At 50.8% G+C, this 20,951-nt stretch overlaps 1 protein-coding gene across 8 annotated transcripts in view; it reads right to left on the bottom strand.

Moving 5' to 3' along the window:
* WHRN (whirlin) overlaps positions 1-20,951 on the bottom strand; it is a 105,041-nt gene that overhangs the window by 65,663 nt on the left and 18,427 nt on the right. For 7 of the 8 annotated variants that reach the window (XM_063787563.1, XM_016961520.4, XM_016961522.4 and 4 more), the window contains one exon: positions 11,724-11,942. The exons of the other annotated variant lie outside the window; for it this stretch is intronic. In XM_063787563.1, the coding sequence (XP_063643633.1) occupies positions 11,724-11,942 (219 nt within the window). The remainder of the gene's footprint in view (positions 1-11,723; positions 11,943-20,951) is intronic. 8 annotated transcript variants of the gene reach the window in all.

The following is a 20,951-nucleotide window of genomic DNA, read 5'->3' as shown; positions in this document are numbered from 1 at the left end:
ATCACCTCAGGGGTCTCCTGTCACCTCAGGGTTTTCCTGTCACCCCAGGGTTCTCCTGTCACCTCAGGGGTCTCCTGTCACCCGAGGGGCCTCCTGTCACCCCAGGGGTCTCCTGTCACCCCAGGGGTCTCCTGTCACCTCAGGGGTCTCCTGTCACCTCAGGGGCCTCCTGTCACCCCAGGGGTCTCCTGTCACCCCAGGGGTCTCCTGTCACCTAAGGGTCTCCTATCACTTCAGGAGTCTCCTATTTCTCCTGGGGTCTCCTGCCTCCCCAGGAGTCTCCTATCACCTGGGGGGGTCTATTTCTCCTGACGTCTGCTGTCTCCCTGGGGGTCTTCTGCTCTGCCATCCATCCTGAGGGACCATGATGGTCCCTGGCTCTACATACATAGGGTGCACGCACTAAATGCAGTCCCAGTGGGGGGCTTGGAGATGAGACAGACACAGTCCTGCTCCTGAGGGGCCCGCAGTCTAGTGGTACGGACAGTCAACATGCCTTCACAGTACAGTGCGAGCAGTGCATGACAAAGTGGCTCGAGGGCCACATGGGTGCAGAGAAGGGGCAGTGGTCCTGACTGGCGTGGGGGGTGCTTCCTGGAGAAAGTGGCATCTCTGATGAGAAGGGAGAGTGAGCGAGAGTCAGCCGGCGGTGGGGAAGGGAAAATGGAACATTCCAGAATGTGGGACGGCTCAAGTCAGTGCTCAGGAGAGTAAGCCCTGCCCGGGAGGAGGTGAGTCGCAGTGGCCACAGCAGGTGCTGGGGGACAGGGTGGGGCTCGCGAGGACAGGCAAGGGGTGGCTGCGGGCAGATTCTAGAACGGTTCCTAATCCATGAGGGAAGCTGCAGGAACATGCAGGTTAAGTGTGTCTCGGGTATGAAAGAGGGATTCCTGGAAAAGAAAGCAGGGGACCAGAATAGCTGAAACCTAGCCCAAAGAGACGAGAAACACCTGGCCACAAGACCCAGTGACAGGTAAGGGATCCAAAGAGAGCAGAGTGTGACTGCCCACGGGACAGGGAGCGGTGGGGGAACCTTCAGGCACCAAGAAAGACACATTTCATTAGGGAAAGCCATCCAACCAGATTTCTATTTCGGAAGTTATTCGTCCAAGAGTTATAAAGTGTTCTGTGCCCTTTAAATGTGTTATCTCATTGAATTCTTCAACCACCTTGGGCAGAGGTGGTGAACAAGAGAGACTCAAGTCCCAGCTTCCCAGGGGAGGGCACAGCTGTGTGACCTTGAGCAAGTTACTTAACCTCTCTGTGCCTCAGCCTCCTCACCTGAAAATGAGGATGACAATAATATCTGCCTGTCTTATAAGGTTACCATGAAGAAGATCAAATTAAGAGACAAGTGAGAGCATGTGGCCACTCTCTGGCCCCCAGCAGATGCTCAATAAGTATTAGCTACTGTTGGTTCTGTTGCACACATGACAAGTCTTCTTGGGAAACCTGACAATGTCACACAGTCGCAGCCAACTCGTGGCCAAGTCAGACCTGGGTTCTGTCCACCTCTGGAACTCCGAACTCTTTAATTTGCTGCTTCTCTCTGGGACCCTATCTGGGACCACTGCTTGGGAACAAAAAGCAGTGGCTTTGCTCCTATTGGTTGCCAAATGATGTCAGGAAAGAGTCCAATAGACAGTGACTCTCCAGGGTTTGGTTCCAAGATGGCAGACTCTGCGGTTTGTCAGGGTGGTCTATCCCATGTGGGACGGTGCCAGGAGGGCACTGCTCTGTGGGATGGGCCCAGCTGCCTTAGTCCAGGACCAGCCCCAGTTTGCTCCTCAGACAGAATGACCACATTAGTAAGGAGGGCCCTGGTGAGGCCCACAGGGCTCTGCAGGGAGCAAGCAGGAGACCCACATGCAGCCACTGGTTAGACAGATGTTCTGGAAACAGCAGGCTCTGCGGACACTTGAGGTCAGACTTGGGAACAGTAACCCAGCCCCCATGATCTGACCCATCCTGCCCCAGTACTGTGCCAGCTCCAAGGCTTGAGCAGATCTGAGGGGACCTGGGTTCAAGGCCCACCCTGGTCCCTTGTCACAGGCAGCTCTGCATATTTGGGAGGAAACCGCATGGTGGTTAATGCATGTTCAGGCTCCGGAGCCAGACTGCCAACTTGCTAGGTGTGTGGCCCCGGCCAAGTTGCTTCACCTCTCTGTGCCTCAGTTTCCTCATCTAGAAAATGGGGAAACCAGTCACGCTCACTTCCTTGGGCTGCTGTGAGGGATGAATGGGTCCATTTGTGTAGAGTGCGTAGGGTCGTGGCTGGCACAGGGAAGCACTAGAAAACAGTGGCTGTCGTTATCCTCACAGTGGCATCTCAGCCAAGCCAGCAGGTGCGACCTGGAAAGCAGGTGTGGCCTTCCTGAGGGGAGATGATGACTGTGGGCTGCTGTGCAGGCCGGGACGACCATGTGGACATGAGCCAGGCTGGAGTTCCATCTAAACGCTTTCGAGCCTGGAGTCTGTGCTAGGCCTTGTGCTGGGTCACTCCAGAAGCTCAGGAGTCACCGGGTGGTAAGAGAATGCTGAGAGGAAAGAACAAGGCCACCCAGGACGGGACACTGCTCCCCCTCCAGGACCAAGGCGCTCCTCCCCAGGGCAGCGAGTCTCTCCTCAAGAACTGCCCTAGGCCAAGGGAGCACCTCACCAGGGTCACAACCCTCCCTGGAGGCAGCTCTGTGGCTAGTGGCTGATGGCGGTGGGTAAAAGCCAGCCCCTGCCTCAATTCTGGACACCTCTGCAGGCCATCCCAGCTCCAGAGCTCCCTGTGGGACCTGCCGAGATCCGTGCTGAGAGGGCACGGCAGCCCTGCCCTGTGTCCCTCACTCCTTTGCCAGTGTTGACCCCAGGGCACTGCCGCCGCTGTAACAAATCACCACAGTCAGAGCCTAAGAGCAACACAGATTTGTTATCTGACAGTTTGGGAGGTTGGAAGTATAAAGTGTGCCAAAAGGACCACACTTCTCCTAGAGGCTCCGGAGGAGAACCCGCTTCCTTGCCTCTTCCAGCTTCTAGGGGCCACCTGCATTCCTTGGTTCATGGCCCCATCCTCCATCTTCAAGGCTGGCAGCACAGCATCTTCCAATCAGTTGCTCTCTGCTTTTTGCATCACGTCTCCCTTTCTCTGACCTCCTGATTACATCTTACAAGGACCCCTGTGATGACACGGGGCCCACCCAGACAATCCCCCATGTCAAGACCATCACATACTCACATCTGCAACATCCCTTTTGCTACATAAGGGTTCCACTCACAGGTTCCAGAGAGGAGGAGGTGGACACCTTCAGACTTGAGGATACACTTATAATCCTTCTTCAGGCAAATCTTTGTCTCAGAGTCTATTCCCAGGAGCCCAGCCAAAGGCAGAGCTCCCCAGAAATATGACCAATGAGACTTGAAGGCTGGGGCGGGGTGGGGAGGCAGCCAGGGACAGAAGAGGGAAGATGCCATTCCAGGAGCAACAGCATGGGCTAAGCCCACACACAGGACAGCGTGCAGCCCCGAAGAGTCACCACACGGGTCCTGTATGGCCAGAGTGTGGCAGGAGAGTGGGGGAAATGGCTGAGATTCACCTCCCTGGTGAGGGTGCCATGAGCCAGGCTAAGAGGCTGGGCTATGAGCAGGACAGTGACAGGCTCCAAAGTGGACTACAGGAAGACTCCTGGAAACGGGAAGCAGGAGAGGGGTGACTTTGTAGAGATCCCCCATGAGAAGTGGTGGTCTTACGATGGTGGTGATGTAGGAGGAAGGTGGGGTTCAGATCAGGGACAGAACAGAGAGGCTGGCTGAGGACACAGTAGGCAGCTCCTGCCTTGATCCCCATTCCTGCCACGCCTGGCAGAGCCCCCCCTCCATGCTGCACCTTAAGGCCTTGGAACAAGCCAGGCCCGGCCTGGGGTCTACACACCCAGGATCTAGCCCAGCTCCTTGGGTGACCTGCAGTCAGTCCCCCGCCCCACCCCACCCCACCGCCGCCCCCACCCCGGGGCCCTTCCAGCTCCAGGACATGAAGATCCCAGCAGGGAGAGAGCCAAGAGAAGCTTGGGCGTCTTTGCAGTCAAGCCCAGGAACACGCAGATGGCAGCCCATGTCTGCAGCAGCCCACTCTGAATACTAAGGATGAAAACAAACCTCCCCACCTCCCCGCCACCTCCCCATAAATTCTTTACATGAGAATAAAATGAGTCTTTATCACAGAACTGTAATAACAGTTCTATCAAGCACAGGGTAATCTGCCTCCATCACTTGCTGAAAATTCAACCACCATTTGGCATGAATCGGAATTCATCTATGGGAAAGCAAATGACACTGTAAGAAGCAGCCTGGCCCAGTGAAAATAACACCACTACTGCTAATAATATTAATAGAATAATAACTCACAAAATTGGTCACCAAATGTACTGTTTCCTATGTCCCAGGCACCGTACTCAGCACTTTATATGCATTACCTCATTGAATCCTCACTCCTCCTCTATGGTTTTGTTGTTCCCCACTTTCCAGATGAGGAAACTGAGGCTCAACTCTCACTGAGGGGTGAAATGATGGGGCTAAGATTCACATACCCAGCCGCTTGGCCTGCCTGCAGTGCCTGGGCATTTAACCAATGCACCACACTGCCTCTCACCGGCCTGAGTTCAAGTCTTGGTTCTGCCCCTCACTCTTGGGCACCCTTGGGAAAAGCCCTGTTGCTTCTCGGATCTTCAGTTGCCCAGTCTATAAAAAGAATTGTGCAACCTGCCGGGGGCCAGCACTGCCTGTGGCCAAGCCAGCAGCCATCTCCCTTCCTGCCTTGCCACGGAGCCTCGACTAGGTCCAAGAGGCAGCCGGAGCAGCTCCAGGAGATGACACCAGCCTAGGTTATCCATTCCCTTATACCAGGAACTGGAATGCATGTAGGTAATTCTGGGCCAGTTTTGGCCAAGAGGCATGGTGGGGGATGTCTGCTAGGGGATTCTGGGTAAGATTCTCCACTCTGAAAAGACAGGAACACAGGAAGAGAAGGGCCTCCTGCTCCCTCCACCCACTCTGCTTTGGGCACAGTTGTGAGAGGCTGTGATGGCAGGAGCAGTGGCTGCCATCTTGCAGCTGTGAAGCAATGAGCCCAAGGCAAGAGCCAACAACAGGAAGGAGAGACTCACTCCCTAGCAAACCAGAGCTCGGGCTGCCCAGCCCTACACCTCTGAAGAGTACAGTGAACACCTGAATGTGTGTGCTCCTAAAATACAGGCTTTCTGTGATCCACAGCCAAAAGCACCCCTAACTGATAGTGCCATCCAGGGCTGCTGTGAGGATGAGGATGCGTGGGCTCCCAACTTCCACCCTTGCTCCTGCCATCTACCCTCCATCCAGTAGCCTGGACAGTCCGGCTGGAACCTCATATGCACCTGGTCCCTCCTCTGCTCAAAGCTCTGCCATGGCAGCCATCTCACTCAGAGGAAAGTCCCCAGACTCGGCCTGGTTGCCCATGCCTGCTGCCTCACTCCTCTGTAATCTCACAGGTCTTGCTGCTGCTCCTCAAGAGGCCCTGCTCACCTGCCTGAGGCCTCCAGACACCTGGAGCACTCTGCCCAGATAGGACAGATCCGTGTATGATCATTTCCTCGTCAGCTTCAGACCCTTTCTTTTGTTACCTTCTTAGTGAGGCCGTCCCTGCCCCTTCTCTTAACACTGCCCCACGCACACACCACCCTCCCATGCCCTTTCCTTGCTTGGTTCCCCCTCGTTTTACAATAGACTGTATATTGTTTCTTTTCATGCCCGTCACGGTCCCCCCACAACACACTAGAGCGTCAGCCCTTGACAGCGGCCAAGGTGTTGTCTGTTCTTTGTCTGTTCACTGCTGTATCCCCAGTACACACAGCAGGCCCATTATAGGTACTTGGTACATATTTTGGGGGAAAATACCAGTACCTAGTCAGCATTTAGTAACTGACGGTTGTTGCTGGAATTCATTACTATGTCCAGGCACTGTGCTCTGTGCTTATAAGCCTTGATTATTAATCCTCGAAACAGCCTCACATGGCTGGCGTGACCATCCTCCAATCATGGATGGGGAAGCTTAAGTGACTCATCCAAGGTTAAGTGGCTTGCCCAAGGTCACACAGTCAGGAAGTTTCAAAAACAAGCTTCAAACCCAGTGCTGCTGAGCCCAAAGCCCCTGCTCCTTGTGTTCCAGGCTTGTAGCAGCCTGAGCCGAAGGGCAAGTCCCATCTTGTTTCTGTGGCTGCTAGAGACACATGAGCTTGGCGGAGCGGCTGCTTCTGCTGCAGCAGGGTCTAACTGCTTACTGCAGAGTAGGGGACCGTGGGACAGGGACACTGCAGTGGAATAAGACTTAGGAGGTTCTCAATAAAGCTCATGGGCAAATGACCGGGGAGGGGTGAAAGGGGCATCTGAGTTCTACAAATAGCTGTTCCTGCCCGCATCATTCCTCCGAGCAGATTCCAGATGCTGACCAAGATGACTGGTGCTGTGTGCAGGCAGGCTCTGCTGTCTCTCCTGGATGGAGCCACCACTCTGGCTGTGCGAGGGCCAGACCCAAAGAGCCAGAGCCAGGGGACACTGAAGGGACCAGGCATAAGCCTGAGATATGAGCCTGACCTGTCCCAGCCACTCTCTAGCTGTATGACCTGGGATAATTCATGCAGGCTCTCCAGGCCTCCATTTTCATCTCTGGAAAATCAGAATAATGACACTATCTGTAAGTATTTTATAGGACTTGCCTGCCAGTCAAATGATTCTACAAAACCACAGTGAAATCTGAAAACTGCAGTGAAGAGATAAGCCCCTGGGAAGCTGTGCTTCTATCACTCTGGATACTGGTTCATCGCCACATTAACAACCCCATCTCCAATAAATATGGGTGATAGAAGTATAAGTGTGGTACGTGGAAGCAATAGAAGCAGGAGACGCAGGCCGCCTTCTGAAAGCCCATCTGTGAGTTTCTGTTGGATGCTCTGCAAGGGCCCCAGGCTGAGCCATGACACCTTCACAGTCAGAACTCAAGAACAGGTGATCAGTCCTGCAGCTCAGACTGGATCCTCTAGCCTGCAGAAGGCACGGAGAAGGGAAGGCGCCTGCCTCAGAGGAGGGTCTGGAAACATCATGCTTATTCCCTCCACCCCAAAGACCCCACGGCAACACACTCGCTCTCCCATCCCGATGCAGCCTCCTCCCCTGGGTCTTCCTTCCTTCTCTCCTGCCACCTCTGGCCCTGTAAGCTGATTCAAGCCATCCTCCATTTCAAGCCATTTCAAAGAAATGAGTTCACCCCACTCAACTTAGGAACAATCTCATCCTGAATATGCAAACAGGAGGGAGTACTGGGACCTTCCCCCAAGGTTCATTTTCCACCTTTGAAGTTCACTGTGACTAAAACAAGAAACATCATTACTGGCTCCAGAAGTTCTTTGTGTTTTTACTTAGCCACTCTCACCCCTCTTGAAAACGAGCTTTGCACACCTTCTTTTTCATGGTCTTGCTAAAGGTCTTTGCATACCTAGAATTGATTTTGCCTTGCCCTCTTCCCTCACCAGCTAAGAGAATGCCCAGCAAGTCTCTGTTGTCTACAGAAAAAAAGTGTCCCCCACCCACACACATTCCCAGCCCAGCATCTCAGCCTACAGGAGCTAACTCCATTCTACTTCTCCAACCTTGTTTCACAGCCAAAGGAATCGCTTAGGAGCTGTCTTGCTCTCTCTAACCTCTGGATATTGTCATGCTGTTCCCTCTGTCTGGGTCACCCTTCCCTTCCACTGCCACATGTCCAAACCTAAAATGCTGCCTCCTCCAGGAAGCCTTCCCCAATTTCTCTAGTGGGCAGGACCTCCCTTCTCTGCACACTACAGCACTCTCCCTGTCCCTTTCAGAGGACATGTATCACATTTATACCTCATAGAATGTGCCAGAACAAGTCCTGTGCCACAAACTTGCCTCCTCACACTGGGGAGGTGAAATAGGGGAATGGTTAGGATCAAGAGCTTAAAAAGACGCAGAATTGACCTTGCCCCTGGACACCGCCACGTCCCTGCTGTGACCTTCAGCACTGTCATCACGTTGCTAAGGCATCACATAAAGGCCCAAAGTGAAGACAGATCAGGAAAAAACTCATACTACCTCACACCCACGAGGACAGCTACTCTCAAAACAACAGAATAACAGGTGCTGGCCAGGATGTGGAGGAAGAGGAACCCTGGTGCACTGTTGGTGGGAATGTAACATGGTGCAGACACTAGGGAAAACAGTATGGTGGTTCCTCCAAAAATTAAAAATACAACCACCATATGCTCCAGCAAGCCCACTTTGGGGTATGTATCCAAAAAAATTAAAAGTAAGCAGAACCAAGGTTTGAACCCAGGCAGCCTGGGACCCAAGGTCTTACCATCCCTGCCACACTGACGCTATCCCACTTAGCCGCCCCCCATGACAAATTGATTCTAGTTTATGAGAGCGATAGAGGCTGCGGGTTAGAACAACATGGGAAGCCATACAGTGAGCACTCTGCACCCTGCCTCGTTCACTTCTGAGGATTTGACAGTGATTTAAGAGCAGCCACGTCTGACTCCCTGAGCACTACATCTGTTCTTCCCTCTGTACTTTGTCTTCAGCCTCACGGGACAGGTCTCATACCACAGCACAGAGAAGGACACTCCTGAAAAGGGCTATAAAACTATAACCAGCTCCAGGGGATGGCATAAGGATTTTCAGGGGTAACTTGGCTACATGTGTGATTTTTATGCCACTATTGCCCTGAGAACCCACTTCCTGAGAGGTATACTTCCTCTGTGGAGGTTATGGTTACGAGTCCAAGAGTCTGGCCGTGGCTTTTTGGACTATCAGAAGATGGGACCAGGCTGCTGGAGAGAAGAGAATCAGACCCCACCAGGCCCCTTACCCAGGATCCAGCAGCCAGGGATCCAGAGACATCAGCCCATGCCCCTTCCCAATAGGGAAATGGGGTTTCCACACTGCGTCAGGAAGAGGAGGAACAGGGAGGAGGGTAGACGCGCCAGTCTGGGGCTGTGGAATCTGGGACGGCCTCTCTCTGGGATGGTTCAGGGTGTCTCCTGCCTCCTTCGGTATCTGGGTCCTCCCTGGAGAATGATTCATGCAGCCTCCACCTCTGCATTATTTTATTCTTGAGACAGGAGCTCACTCTGTTGCTTAGGCTAGGGTACAATGGGGCAATCACAGCTCACTGAAGCCTGAATCTCCTGGGCTCAGGTGATCCTCCCATCTCAGCCTCCCAAGTAGCTGGGACCACAGACACATGCCATCATACCCGGCTAATTTTTTAAAAAATACTTGTAGAGACAAGGTCTCACTACGTTGCCTAGGCTGATCTCAAACTCCTGCGCTCAAGCAACCCTCCTGCCTCAGCCTCCCAAAGAGCTGGGATTACAGGTGTGAGCCACTGTGCCCAGCCCCACATTCTTATATGAGTTATTCTGAGAGTCCCAGAGGCACCTTACCTAACCCCCACCCTCCCATCTGCTCAATCCTTGCAGACACTGGCTTCAGTATTACTTCAGGGCCTTTGCACATGCTGTCCTTGCTGCTTGGGATTTTCAGTCCCCGAATGGCACATGGCAGCTCCTTCTCCCTCTCTAGGTCTCAGCTCGGAAGCCATCTCCTCAGAGAAGTCCTCCCTGATCACCTCATCCAAAACAGCCCGTACCTCTTTGGCACTTTCTACCCGGCTCCTGATTTCACTTCCTCCCATCAGTTTGCACTGTCTTAATTATCTTGCCCACTGGTGCTCATTTTGGGATTATTGTCTCACTCTTCCCACCACCTCCAAACTCTGGATGCTTCCCAAGAGCAGGGCCCCAGTGCTCTTGTCCACTCCCATAACATTGTCAGGCACCCAGGTGCTCAGCAAACACTAGGAGACGTGCTGGCTGGGCTGTGGTTGCCACAGCGCTGAGCCTCAGGTTCCTCATCTGCAAAATGGGGAGGACGACACCTACCTCCCAGTGTGGCTGCGAGGAGGACTCAGGAAGACACTGTGAGCACAGGGCTGGGCACACAAGGGCTCTCCATCAATGATAAGCTCAACTCACCCCATGCCCTGCATAGAAAAGGGGCTGAGAAAAAGATAAAACAAGTTCTGTGCCCAACACTAGACAGCTGCCCTTGATCATGACTCAATAACCACTGGCAGCATTCTCTCAAGATTGTCAGAGAACAAGTTCCCTGGTGGGGAGAGGGTACGAGCCCACCCAGCCCTGGCAACCTTGACGCGGCCCGGGCTGCTGTGGTGCATACCAACAAGCTACCTGCTGCCGCTCGCCTCCAATAGAAGCTGCTGTGATCTCTGCCGCGTCCTGCATATTGACGTTTGAGCAAAGAACACAAAACACATTAAATAAATGTTACAGTCTTATCGACAGGAAAAGGAGAGCTGAGAAAGAGTTTCCAGAGGCATGGCACTTGGCTCGGAGCCCCAAGCCATGTGGCCTCCTGGCAGTCAATGTTAATGTCCTACACACCAGGGAGCTGCCTGCAGGAGCTACGTTCTTGGTTCCAGGAGTAACCAAGGGGTGCAATGCAAACAGCACCCAGAGAGAAGGGTAAGACATCAGGGACCATTTCAGCCTTCCTGTGTTTCAAGAAACAGTCCAGGTCTGGGGTCAGGAGGGCTCCATAGGGGACATCTATTGGTGTCCCTGCCCCCTTCTGCAAGTTAGAACACCCCACAGTGCTTTGGGCAACCGCCCCTCTCCCACTGGCTACAGTCTTGGTGGTCTTGTCAATCAAAGTCCCTAGACATCCCTGCCAGCCCGTGAGGTGCTCCCTCGTTGGGAATCTTCAGGGGAAGGACACTGAGAGCAGAATGGTGGACATCCCCCTACTGCAGGCTGCACCCTGAGATTCTCGGCTTCAATTCTGGGACTGCCCCTGTCCTTCCAGTACATCCCTGCTCTGTAAAATGGCCAGGGCTGGTTTCTGTTACTTACGCCCAAGATCCACACTGCACAAGATTCCCTGTGGAGCAGCAATCCTGGCCACATTCCTGGCAGCTATGTGTGGCCATGCATCTGGGTCTAGGCCAGTGGGAAGTTTGGTGATCTTGAAATTAAAGAGATGCCTCTCTTCCCCTTTCCTGGGAGGTAGAAAGGGGACCTGATGTGGCCCAGCTTCAACCACGAGAAGGGGCAACACCCTGGGGGATGGAAGATGGAGGGAATCTGGGTCCCAGGATAAGTCCTGGAGCAGAACTGTCCCCCAGATGAGACTGTCCCTCTATTCTGTTACATGACGGAGAAAAAAAAAAACTCTCATTTAAATCACAGTATTCAGCCGGGCATGGTGGTGCACGCCTGTAATCCCAGCTACTCAGGAGGCTGAGGCACAAGAATTGCTTGAACCCTGGAGGCAGAGGTTGCAGCGAGCCAAGATCTCGTGACCGCATTCCACCCTGGGCGACAGAGTGAGACTCTGTCTCCAAATAGATAAGTAAACCAATCAATAAATAAATCACAGTATTTAAGCTCTTTTATTGTGGCAGCTTAGCCTGTATTATAACATACACTACACAGGTCAAAAAGAAAAGCAAAGAAAAAACACCACCCTTCAGTACAGACTTGAGGGAAGACAGAGCCTGGACAGAACCAGCCTCTTCTTGCAGCCTCCAAGCAGCTTTGCTGTTCTGGGTTTGGAGGGAGAATATGGTGTCTGAGAGGCTGGTCTCCTTTCCCCACCCCACTCACCTTTTTCTCATCCCTTCCTTGCAGGAGGTGCAGGGTGGTCCTCCGGTCACCCTCCTGCTGTCTCAGGACACCACCGTGGGGCTGGGGCAGGCCCGAGGGTGGGGAGATGCTGCGGCCCTGCGGGTCCACCCAGGTGTAGATGTGGTTGGTGACGTAGCCCCCGGGGATGCGCCCTGCTGAGTACACAGACAGCACCAGCTTCTTGGAGCCCTTCAGAGCCTAGGGAGAGAGGGATACACAGGTTAGAGGAAGGGAGGTGCCGGGGGTGTGGAGGAACACCCTCCCCTGGCCCAGACCTTGGTTTTTCTCAGGAGCCCCACGTGGAAGAAGAGGCCAGCCCTGAAGTCCCTTTCCTTCTCTAGCCCTCGATTTTGTCCTGTGAAAACAAGGACATCTGTCCCACCCCTATCCTGAAGTGGTCCAAATACAAGAAATATGATCTTTTAGGATACCTCTGCGGAGGAGTTCGCATTGCAGGCCTGACACTGTTATCCTCAGGAAGGCTCGTTTACAAGGCCGGCCTTTGGCTGGCATCTCGGAACTTGGATTTGGGGAGTGTCCCACCATTCCCTGACTGAGAAATGTGGCTCATGTGCTTAGACTGTCTGTAAACAGTGTGGTTTATGCTCAGCCTGCTTTCCTCCTGGGAGTCTGGAAGGTGGGTACAAGTAGACAGGGTCTATGTCTACCAGCCCCCAATAAAAACTGTGGGTGCTCTCTAATGAGCTCCCCTGATAGACAACATTCCACACCTTTGTCACCATTTGATGCTGGAGGAATTAGTGTGTTCTGTGGAACTCACAGGGAGGGGACCCGTGGAAGCCTGTGCCTGGTCTCCTCTGGACTCTGCCCAATGCACCCTTTCCCCCTGATCATTCTGCTCTGTATCCTTTGGATGTAATAAACCCTAGCCACGGACAACCATATGCTGAATCCTGTTAGCCTTTCTAGAGAATCACTGAACCCAGGTGTCATCTTGGGGACCCTGATAAAATACCAAGCACAGAGTCGACAGATAAAAACAATGGTAATAGCAATCGCTTAACATTTATAAAGGGCTTGTATGTGTCGGCCACTCTGCGCTGCACCTGATATGCATTATCTCATGAAATCCTAATGAAATCCAATGGGGGAGGGGGACTGCAGAGGAGAAGGAGGATCTCATTTGTCAGATGAAGAAATGGAGGGAAACTGCCTGCCCACACAGTGAGTAAGAAGTTCCTTTCTCAGCCGGGTGCGGTGGCTCACGCCTGTAATCCCAGCACTTTGGGAGGCCGAGGCAGGCAGAGCACCTGAGACCAGGAGTTCAAAACCACCCTGGCCAACATGGTGAAATGCTGTCTCTACTAAAAATACAAAAATTAACTGGGCATGGTGGTGGGCACCTGTAATCCCAGCTACTTGGGAGGCTGAGGCAAGAGAATCACTTGAACCCTGGAGGTGGAGGTTGCAGTGAGCCGAGATCGTGCCACTGCACTCCAGCCTGGGCAACAGAATGAGACTCCTTCTCAAAAAAATAGTAATAATTAATTTAAAAAAAAGAAGTTCCTTTTTTATAGCAACTAATTCTGAGTGTGGAACACCATCTTTATTGTACATTTCCCAGTCTTCAGATGGAACCACCGTGAGGAGAGGCAAGCCCAAAACTCTACAGCCTGGGGTGGAAGCTGAGGTCTGCCATATTGCTTCACCACAAGGCGCCTGCAGCTGAGATGAAGACATTGACCCAAGGAGACACTCACTAAGCACTAGGATTAACAATAAACATAGCCTGTGTTAGGGACTGAATGTATTTCCCTCCAGATCCATACGCCGAAGCCCTATCCTCAATGTGATGGTACTTTGGAGATGAGGCCTTTAGGGGGTAACTGGAGTTAGATGAGGCCATGAGGGTAGGAACCTCATGATGGGATCAGTAGCTTTGTAGGAAGAGAGAGAGAGTTCTGGTCTCTCTTCCGTGTAGGGACACAATGAGAAGATGGAAGTTTTCAAGTCTGAAAGTGGGCCCTCACCAGAACCCGAGAACAATGGCACCCTGATCTCAGACTTCTGGACTCCAGAACTGTGAGAAATTAAATGTCTATTGCTAAAGCCACCCAGTCTATGGTATTTTGTTATGGCAGCACCATCTGGCTGTTTGAATAAATTTGAATTCACACACACTGAAATTTTATGCTGCCATTGAAATCCTATTTACAAAGGTTGTAATGCCATGGAAATGTGATATATTTTAATGTTAAGTGGGGTTAAAAGGCTATAAATCATGTCTTATAGTATGAAGTCAGTTATGTTAAGAGAAAAATCATACTGGAAAAACAAAATGAAACAAAACTGAGAAGTAATGTGCCAAGATGCTAGCAGTGCTTCTCTCTGGGTGGTAGGATTATGGGTGATTATTATTTTGCTCTTCCTGTTTCTCAATATTTTCCAAATGTTCCACAATGAGGTCACATTGCTTTCAATATCAGAGAAAAAAAACCAATATGCCTAAGAAGGGGGGTGAACACTTAGCTCTCTGCGTCCCCCAAGCTTGCCCCAATTTGCACATACAGCTCTACCAACTCCCCAACACTCTCAACAGACAAACTAGACCCTGGGCTGAGCTTTCAAAGACAGGAGGGAGCCCTGGCTAGGCAAGGCCTGTGGGAAGAGGCAAGTCCCTGACATTTGAGCCTCTCTCAGCAGAGGAAGGGTGAGCCAGGAGGCACCCAGGCCCTCAATTCTACAGCTAAATCCCAGTCCCCAGTGGAGGGATAACGAGGATGGCGTCTCTCCAAAATTCTGCTTTTAAAAAAGATTTTTGTGAAGATGCGCAGGGTAAGATTTACAGTATTCTTTTAACATTCCCCAGGGCTCCCCTGGCGGAACAGTCGGGAAAATCAAATCCCTGTTAAGGTGAAGAGGCAGGATGGAGAAAGCCTGAGACCAAGTGGGCTTCCCCCAGAGCAAAGTGGAAAGTGGTTCACGGCACAGGAGACGTCAGCAGAAGCCTCTGAGGCCACCACGTCCTCCATGGCCCCTGTCTTCCTGACCTCTCTTTTCCTCTCCCTCTCGTCTCTGCCCCCTGCTCCCTCTTCCATGAGGGCACAGCTCCCTGCTCCAGTGCTGTTCCGCCTGGCCTGCCTCCTTCTCTGCTCCTTCCTAGACAGACTGCAACACTACACCACAGCATTCATTCAACAAGGGCTGACCAAATGCCTACTGTGTGCCAAGCCTAGAGGAAACAAAGTGGGTCTATCCTCATGACAGGCTGCAGCCTGGTGAGAAACAAGGAGGCATCACCCAGCACACATCAGGTCCTCATGACACTTATGCCTGGTGAGGAACAAGGCATTGCCTGGCACACAGTAGGTCCTCATGACACTTGAGCCTCGTGAGAGACAAGGCATTGCCTGGTACACAATAGGTTTTCATGACACACGCCTGGTGAGAGACAAGGCATCGCGTGGCACACAGTAGGTCCTTATGACACTTGAGCCTGGTGAGGGATATAGCATTGTCCTGCGCACAGTAGGTATTTGTGAAACTTGTGCGTAGTGAAGAGCAAAGCATAGCCAGGTCCATAGAAGGTCTTCAGGACACATGCCTGGTGAGAGACAAGGCATCATCTGGTGCACAGTAGGTCCTCAATGATGCTTGCAGCCTGGTGAGAGATAAAGAATCATCCGGCACACAGTAGGTCCTGAAAAAAGACTGCCTGATTGATTAAGAAAGTAAATATTGCCCCCAAAAGAAACCGTTAACATCCACAGGCATTCTCCTGCACCCACATCTAGTCTGGAAGGTTATGCTCAGGTCAGGAACAGAGGAGTGCAAGTGGAAAAATCACACGTGGATTGTGGAGACAGAGAAAATGGGATTCCAGTCGCACTTCCACGGCTTACCAGTGGACAGTCCTTGGGCCAGTTGCTTCCCCTTGCAAAGCAGCATGTGTGAACTGGGGAGAAGGACAATGCTCACCTCCCAGGGCAGCGTGGGTTAAATGAGACAATGTGCATAAAGTTCAGAGCCTTCTTGGCCACACAGGAGGAGCTCAGCAAATGGCAGAGCCCACTCCCCTCCCCCTCAGCATGTCTGCATGGAGATCGAAAACCATGCGGTAGCAAAACGTTGACCAAGGAGTTTAAAAAAAAAAAGTGAAGGAAAGAATAAAGAACAATGCGCAGAGCATCATTTGTATTCTTTATCACCAGCAACAGTAGAATCCTCTTGGTCAGTTCTATAAATAGGCCAGCAGCAACCTTGAGAACGGAGAGGAGGTTAATGCCCTTGATGAGAACACCACGGAGAGCCAGCGCCAGAGAGGGCCTGGGCCAAGTCACTGAGTCTCCCACAGGCTGCCCACCCCCAGTATTTTACAGAAAGGGACCCTGAAGCCCCAAGATGGGAAGGGAAACATAGGGTTCAGGAGTACAAGAGGCACAGCCCAGGACGCAGGAGGCCAGCCCTGGGTCTCCTTCCCCTCTGCGCCTCAGTTTCCCCATCACAGGACTCTGAGATTAGAAACTCAGACAGCCACTCAAGCGTAGACTATTCATCTACCTCTGAAAATGACTATTCTTTAGGGATAAATATGGGCTTTTTCTGGGTCTTGGAGAGCAAGTATATCATCATCCTCTACTGCTTTTTTATATTTCTGGCGAAACTGATGATAAACAAGATTCCTGAGACAGACTTTCAACATCTACGCAGGCTCTTGGGATATGGTCTTGGTGCAGTGGCCATCAGAATCCTGCAGGAACAGCTCCATCCATTGCTGTTTAATGCCACTAAACTGTGTGTGGGTCATGCAGGGAAGGGGAAGAGGACGGTCTCTGCTCCTACTGCCTTCTTGTCTCCATTTCTACAAACCATTGCTTGCTTATTTTAAAGGGCATCATTAAACAGGAGAGTTATTTCCTAAACAAAGCTGGTAATGCTTTCTCCCCTGTAGCCACCCTGCCAGCCTTTCAAACTCACCCACCATTGCTACCTTGATCCCTGAGGCTCAGGCCACCTGGGGGATCGCAAGATCCTCACCCATGGTTACGTGCACCAGACCACTCATTTTACTTCTCTCACCAGAGCAGCCTACAGAGTGAGTAGCCTTAGGCAGCAGAGCTTGAGCCTGTGAGACAGAGACCCAGCAGGTCCCTGTTGTGCCATTAGCTTGATGGGTGTCCTAGGGTTACTTCTCCCCTTGCTAGGTCTTGGTTTTGCCCTCTGGCAATGAGCAGGTTGGACTTGTTTGCTAAGATCCTGTCCCAAGTTAAACTTCTATGTCTTTCTGATTCAGGGCTGTATTTAGAAGGAAAGACTGTATTTGCTCTCATGGTGGTCACAGGTCATTAAAGTAGAGACATTAGGGGCTCTGGGACACTCAGGGATAACTCCAGGCAGGCTGAGGGTTGCACCTATGGGCACCTGACTTCTGGGCCTGGAAAACTGTCCTCAGTTTCTCCCATCCCAGCAGTGAGCACTTGAGCTATGCTGGCTGGTGTTGCTACCAGGTCATTGAACCAGATCCAGAGCCTGGGGGCTCTGAGGTTCCACAGGGTTTAAGAAAACACCAGAAGGACAATTGGAGCATCTCAGTTATGGCGGGATGCACACCCCAACTCGGCACTATCAGCAGCAGCAGGAATTTTGACAGGACTTGAAGGCCAGAGGGCTGCCCCTCCAAGGCCATGGCTGTGTCCTTGCTCTTTGTAGGAAGCTGCCTGCAGGTGGTAAGTCACATCCAACACATCCATCTGCACATTGGTGACTCTCCATCAACCACACCCCTCTCTAGCCATGACAGCTCCACAGGATCCACCAGTCTTCCTGAATCAATGGCATATTAGCTGTGCCACCTCACACAAGTTACCAAACCTCTCTGTTCTTCTGTTTTCTCTCCTACAAAATGAAGATCACCATTCTCCTTTCTCTTTACTTAGAGGAGCCCTATTAGCACAATGCCTATCACTGAGGAATTCAATGAGCTACGGCTGAAAAGGAAAATTGCAAGATCTGGGGAGAGCCCACCGCATGCAGGGATGGTCATTAGAGTGCTGTGTTCCCATACTTGTTATCACGTGTTTACTGGTGAAACTTGACCCTGGGGCATTCCACCAACTCAAATCATAGAGAAATCTCGATCTGACCCAGCAGATGGCACGACTAAGATACTATCCATCACCAGATGACTATTCTGGCAGCACGTTATGATTATGGAAATGTAAATTATATGTGTATGTCTTCAAACTTAATAACTTGCTACTTGGATTAATGCTCTCAGGAGGCAAATTTGCCTCACTCAGCTCTTTGGAGCCAACTCTGAAACCCCAAAATCATAGACCAGGCTGACATGATTCTCTGCTTAGCAGAGGAGTGAGAAATAGACTGGAGAGGGTCACAGTGTAGGGGGACTAACGGGATGTGTTAACACGGCAGACGCACACATGCTTCTGTGTTCAAAACCATACACCAAAGGCAAGCATGGGGTGGACCTCAAGGTCACAAGACTATCAGATCACTGTGCTGAGAAGCACGTGCAACAGAGGTATTCCAAAAAAGTCTCAAGCAAGGACACGTAATGATGAGTCACCCAGCTTATTTCAGGGTGCAGACCTCAAAGGGCAAGGTTTTCTCTTTTCGGAAACAGAGACTCAACAACAGGAAGGAGAACTGGTCTAAGACCCATCTTAGTGACCCAGAAGGGAGGAAAAAATTATGCATGCCTGCTCTTCGCAGCTGCACCTTGCCTAGCTGGGGCTTTGTGTGTTCAGACACACCGGACAATGGTGTTGGCTCTGTAGATGACTTGCTGTGTGACACTGAGCCAATTGCCTAAACTCTCTGTGCCTGTTTCTATATTTAAAAAGCAATTGCTGGTCAGGCGCAGTGGCTCAGGCCTGTAATCCCAGCACTTTGGGAGGCCGAGGCGGGTGGATCACCTGAAGTCAGGAGTTCGAGGCCAGCCTGGCCAACATGGTGAAACCACGTCTCTACTAAAAATACAAAAAATTAGCTGGGCATGGTGGCGGGTGGCTGTAATCCCAGCTACTCAGGAGGCTGAGGCAGAAGAATTGCTTGACCCCAGGAGGCGGAGGTTACCATGAGCCAAGATTGCACCACTGCACTACAGCCTGAGCTACAGAGCGAGACTCCGTCTCTAAATAAATAAGTATATAAATATCAATTGTTGCCTGGGCACAGCAGCTCAGGCCTGCAATCCCAGCACTTTGGGAGACAGAGGCAGGAGGATTACTTGAGGCCAGGAGTTCAAGAGTAGCCTGGACAACATGGTGAGATGCCACAAAATTTTTTTTTTTAATTTAAAATTATCCAGGCATAATGGTGCGCACCTGCAGTCCTAGCTACTCAGGAGGCTGACTTGGGAGGTTTGCTTGAGCCCAAAAGATCGAGACTATGGTGAGCTATGATCGAGCCACTGCACTCCAGCTGGGGCAACACCGCGAGATTCTGTCTCAAAATAATAATAAAATTAAAAGCAACTGTTGAAAAGATTTAAGAAACTGTAAACTGCGTATACAGTACCTAGCACATGGTAGGTACTAAATGCATGCTAATTCCCTTCCTGAGGCTGCCAGTTCCTTCTCCCAAACACAGGTCCCAGAAATTCTCTAAACCTCGAATCTATATGGACACAAACACGTGTCCCTCAACTTTCTTCTTTTTAAGAAACATCCTTCTTTAATCCACATTTCCTCGTATCTGCGCTGCCTTCAACACTCAGCTCCTTTCCCACGACCTCCAGAAAAGCTTCCCAGATTGTGGCTGACTCTGTCCTCCAAGAGCATCCAGCACACTTCTGTGACTGTGCTGCCGTCTATACCACAGGCTGTGAGTCACATTCGTGATCTTGTCTTTAAGACTACAAGACAAGTTCCTTGAGGCACATTACATGTTCTGTTTCCTTTAGAACCTCTCCCTGCTCATTTTCACTCGTTTAGCCAACCATCCATTCATTCATCACTGAACAAGATATTTAATGAGTTTTCTATATGCCAGATAGCCTCAGGAATCTGTTCAAATTAGGACACAGAGCAGTGCTCTTTCAGATCAGTAGTCAGGCAGACCACACTTCTCCACTTTAATGTGAGCACAGACACATTAGATACACATGGAATTTGGAGAGACAAGTGAAGAAAGTGTGGTTAAGAGCCACAGCCCTGGAGGTAGGCTGTAGGAATTCCACCCTAGCTCTGCCACCTGCCAACAGTAACCTTGGGCAAGTTACTTACCCAATCTGTGCCCCAGCTTCCCAGGCAAAAAAAAAAAAAAAAGAGAGAGAGAGAAATAACATAGGTATTATCTCACAGGGTAGTTCTGATGATTAAATTAGTGTGTGTGAGTGTGTAGAGTGTGTGTGTGTGTGTGTGTGTGTGTGTATATATTATATATAGTGTTTAGCACCTGGAACCTAGGTAAGAGATACCAAAAAAAAAAAAAAAAAAAAAAAAAGAGAGAGAGAGAGAGTGAAAGAGGTAACAGAGGTATTATCTCACAGGGTAGTTCTGATTATTAAATTAGTCAATATATATACAAAAAGTTTAGCACCTGAAACCTAGGTAAGAGATACCAAAAAAAAATTTTTTTTTTTTTTTTTGTCTAACAACAAGAAATTCTGGGTACTGTAGAGAACTCAGTACCCAGAACCCAGAGTGGAAGTCTCAACCCACCACCCATGGTAACAACTGATATGTGTTGATGTCTGCCCTTCCTGACTTGCTCTTGTACTTTATAAACACGTATATATACATATACAAGCTTATCATCTGATTACATAAATCAACTCACAACTGAACATTTTCTGCTCCATCTTTTTTTCCACTAAAAATGTATTTTGAAGATCTTTTCTTACCAGTTCAATGACATAAAGCTCAACTCTTCCAATACTCCATCCCATTCCCTGGAAGGGACTCACCACTACCGAATTCTCATTCTCCTATCAATGGACATTTAGGGTGTTTCTCATTTTTTGCTAGCACCATCACCTGCGATGAACATCCTTGTATGTGCCATCTTGGGGCATACATGCATCTAATTCCCTAAACTAGAGAAAAATGGAATTCCTGAAGCCACAGGCAGTGAGTCTTTATTCACAGACAATCACATTTCTTTGCCAGTGTCCCCTGGGGCATGCCTTATCCCTTTTGTAGTTCCTGTATCTACCTGCAGGGGGAAGCACTATGCCATCTGGGCCTACAGAGGACCTGAATTCCCCTGACAATGTGGACAGGG

Source organism: Pan troglodytes, chromosome 11 (assembly GCF_028858775.2).
Source record: "Pan troglodytes isolate AG18354 chromosome 11, NHGRI_mPanTro3-v2.0_pri, whole genome shotgun sequence".
In the NCBI taxonomy this organism is placed as follows: Eukaryota; Metazoa; Chordata; class Mammalia; order Primates; family Hominidae; genus Pan; species Pan troglodytes.
Note: the sequence above shows the minus strand (reverse complement) of the source record. Positions and strands in the feature narration are given on the sequence as shown.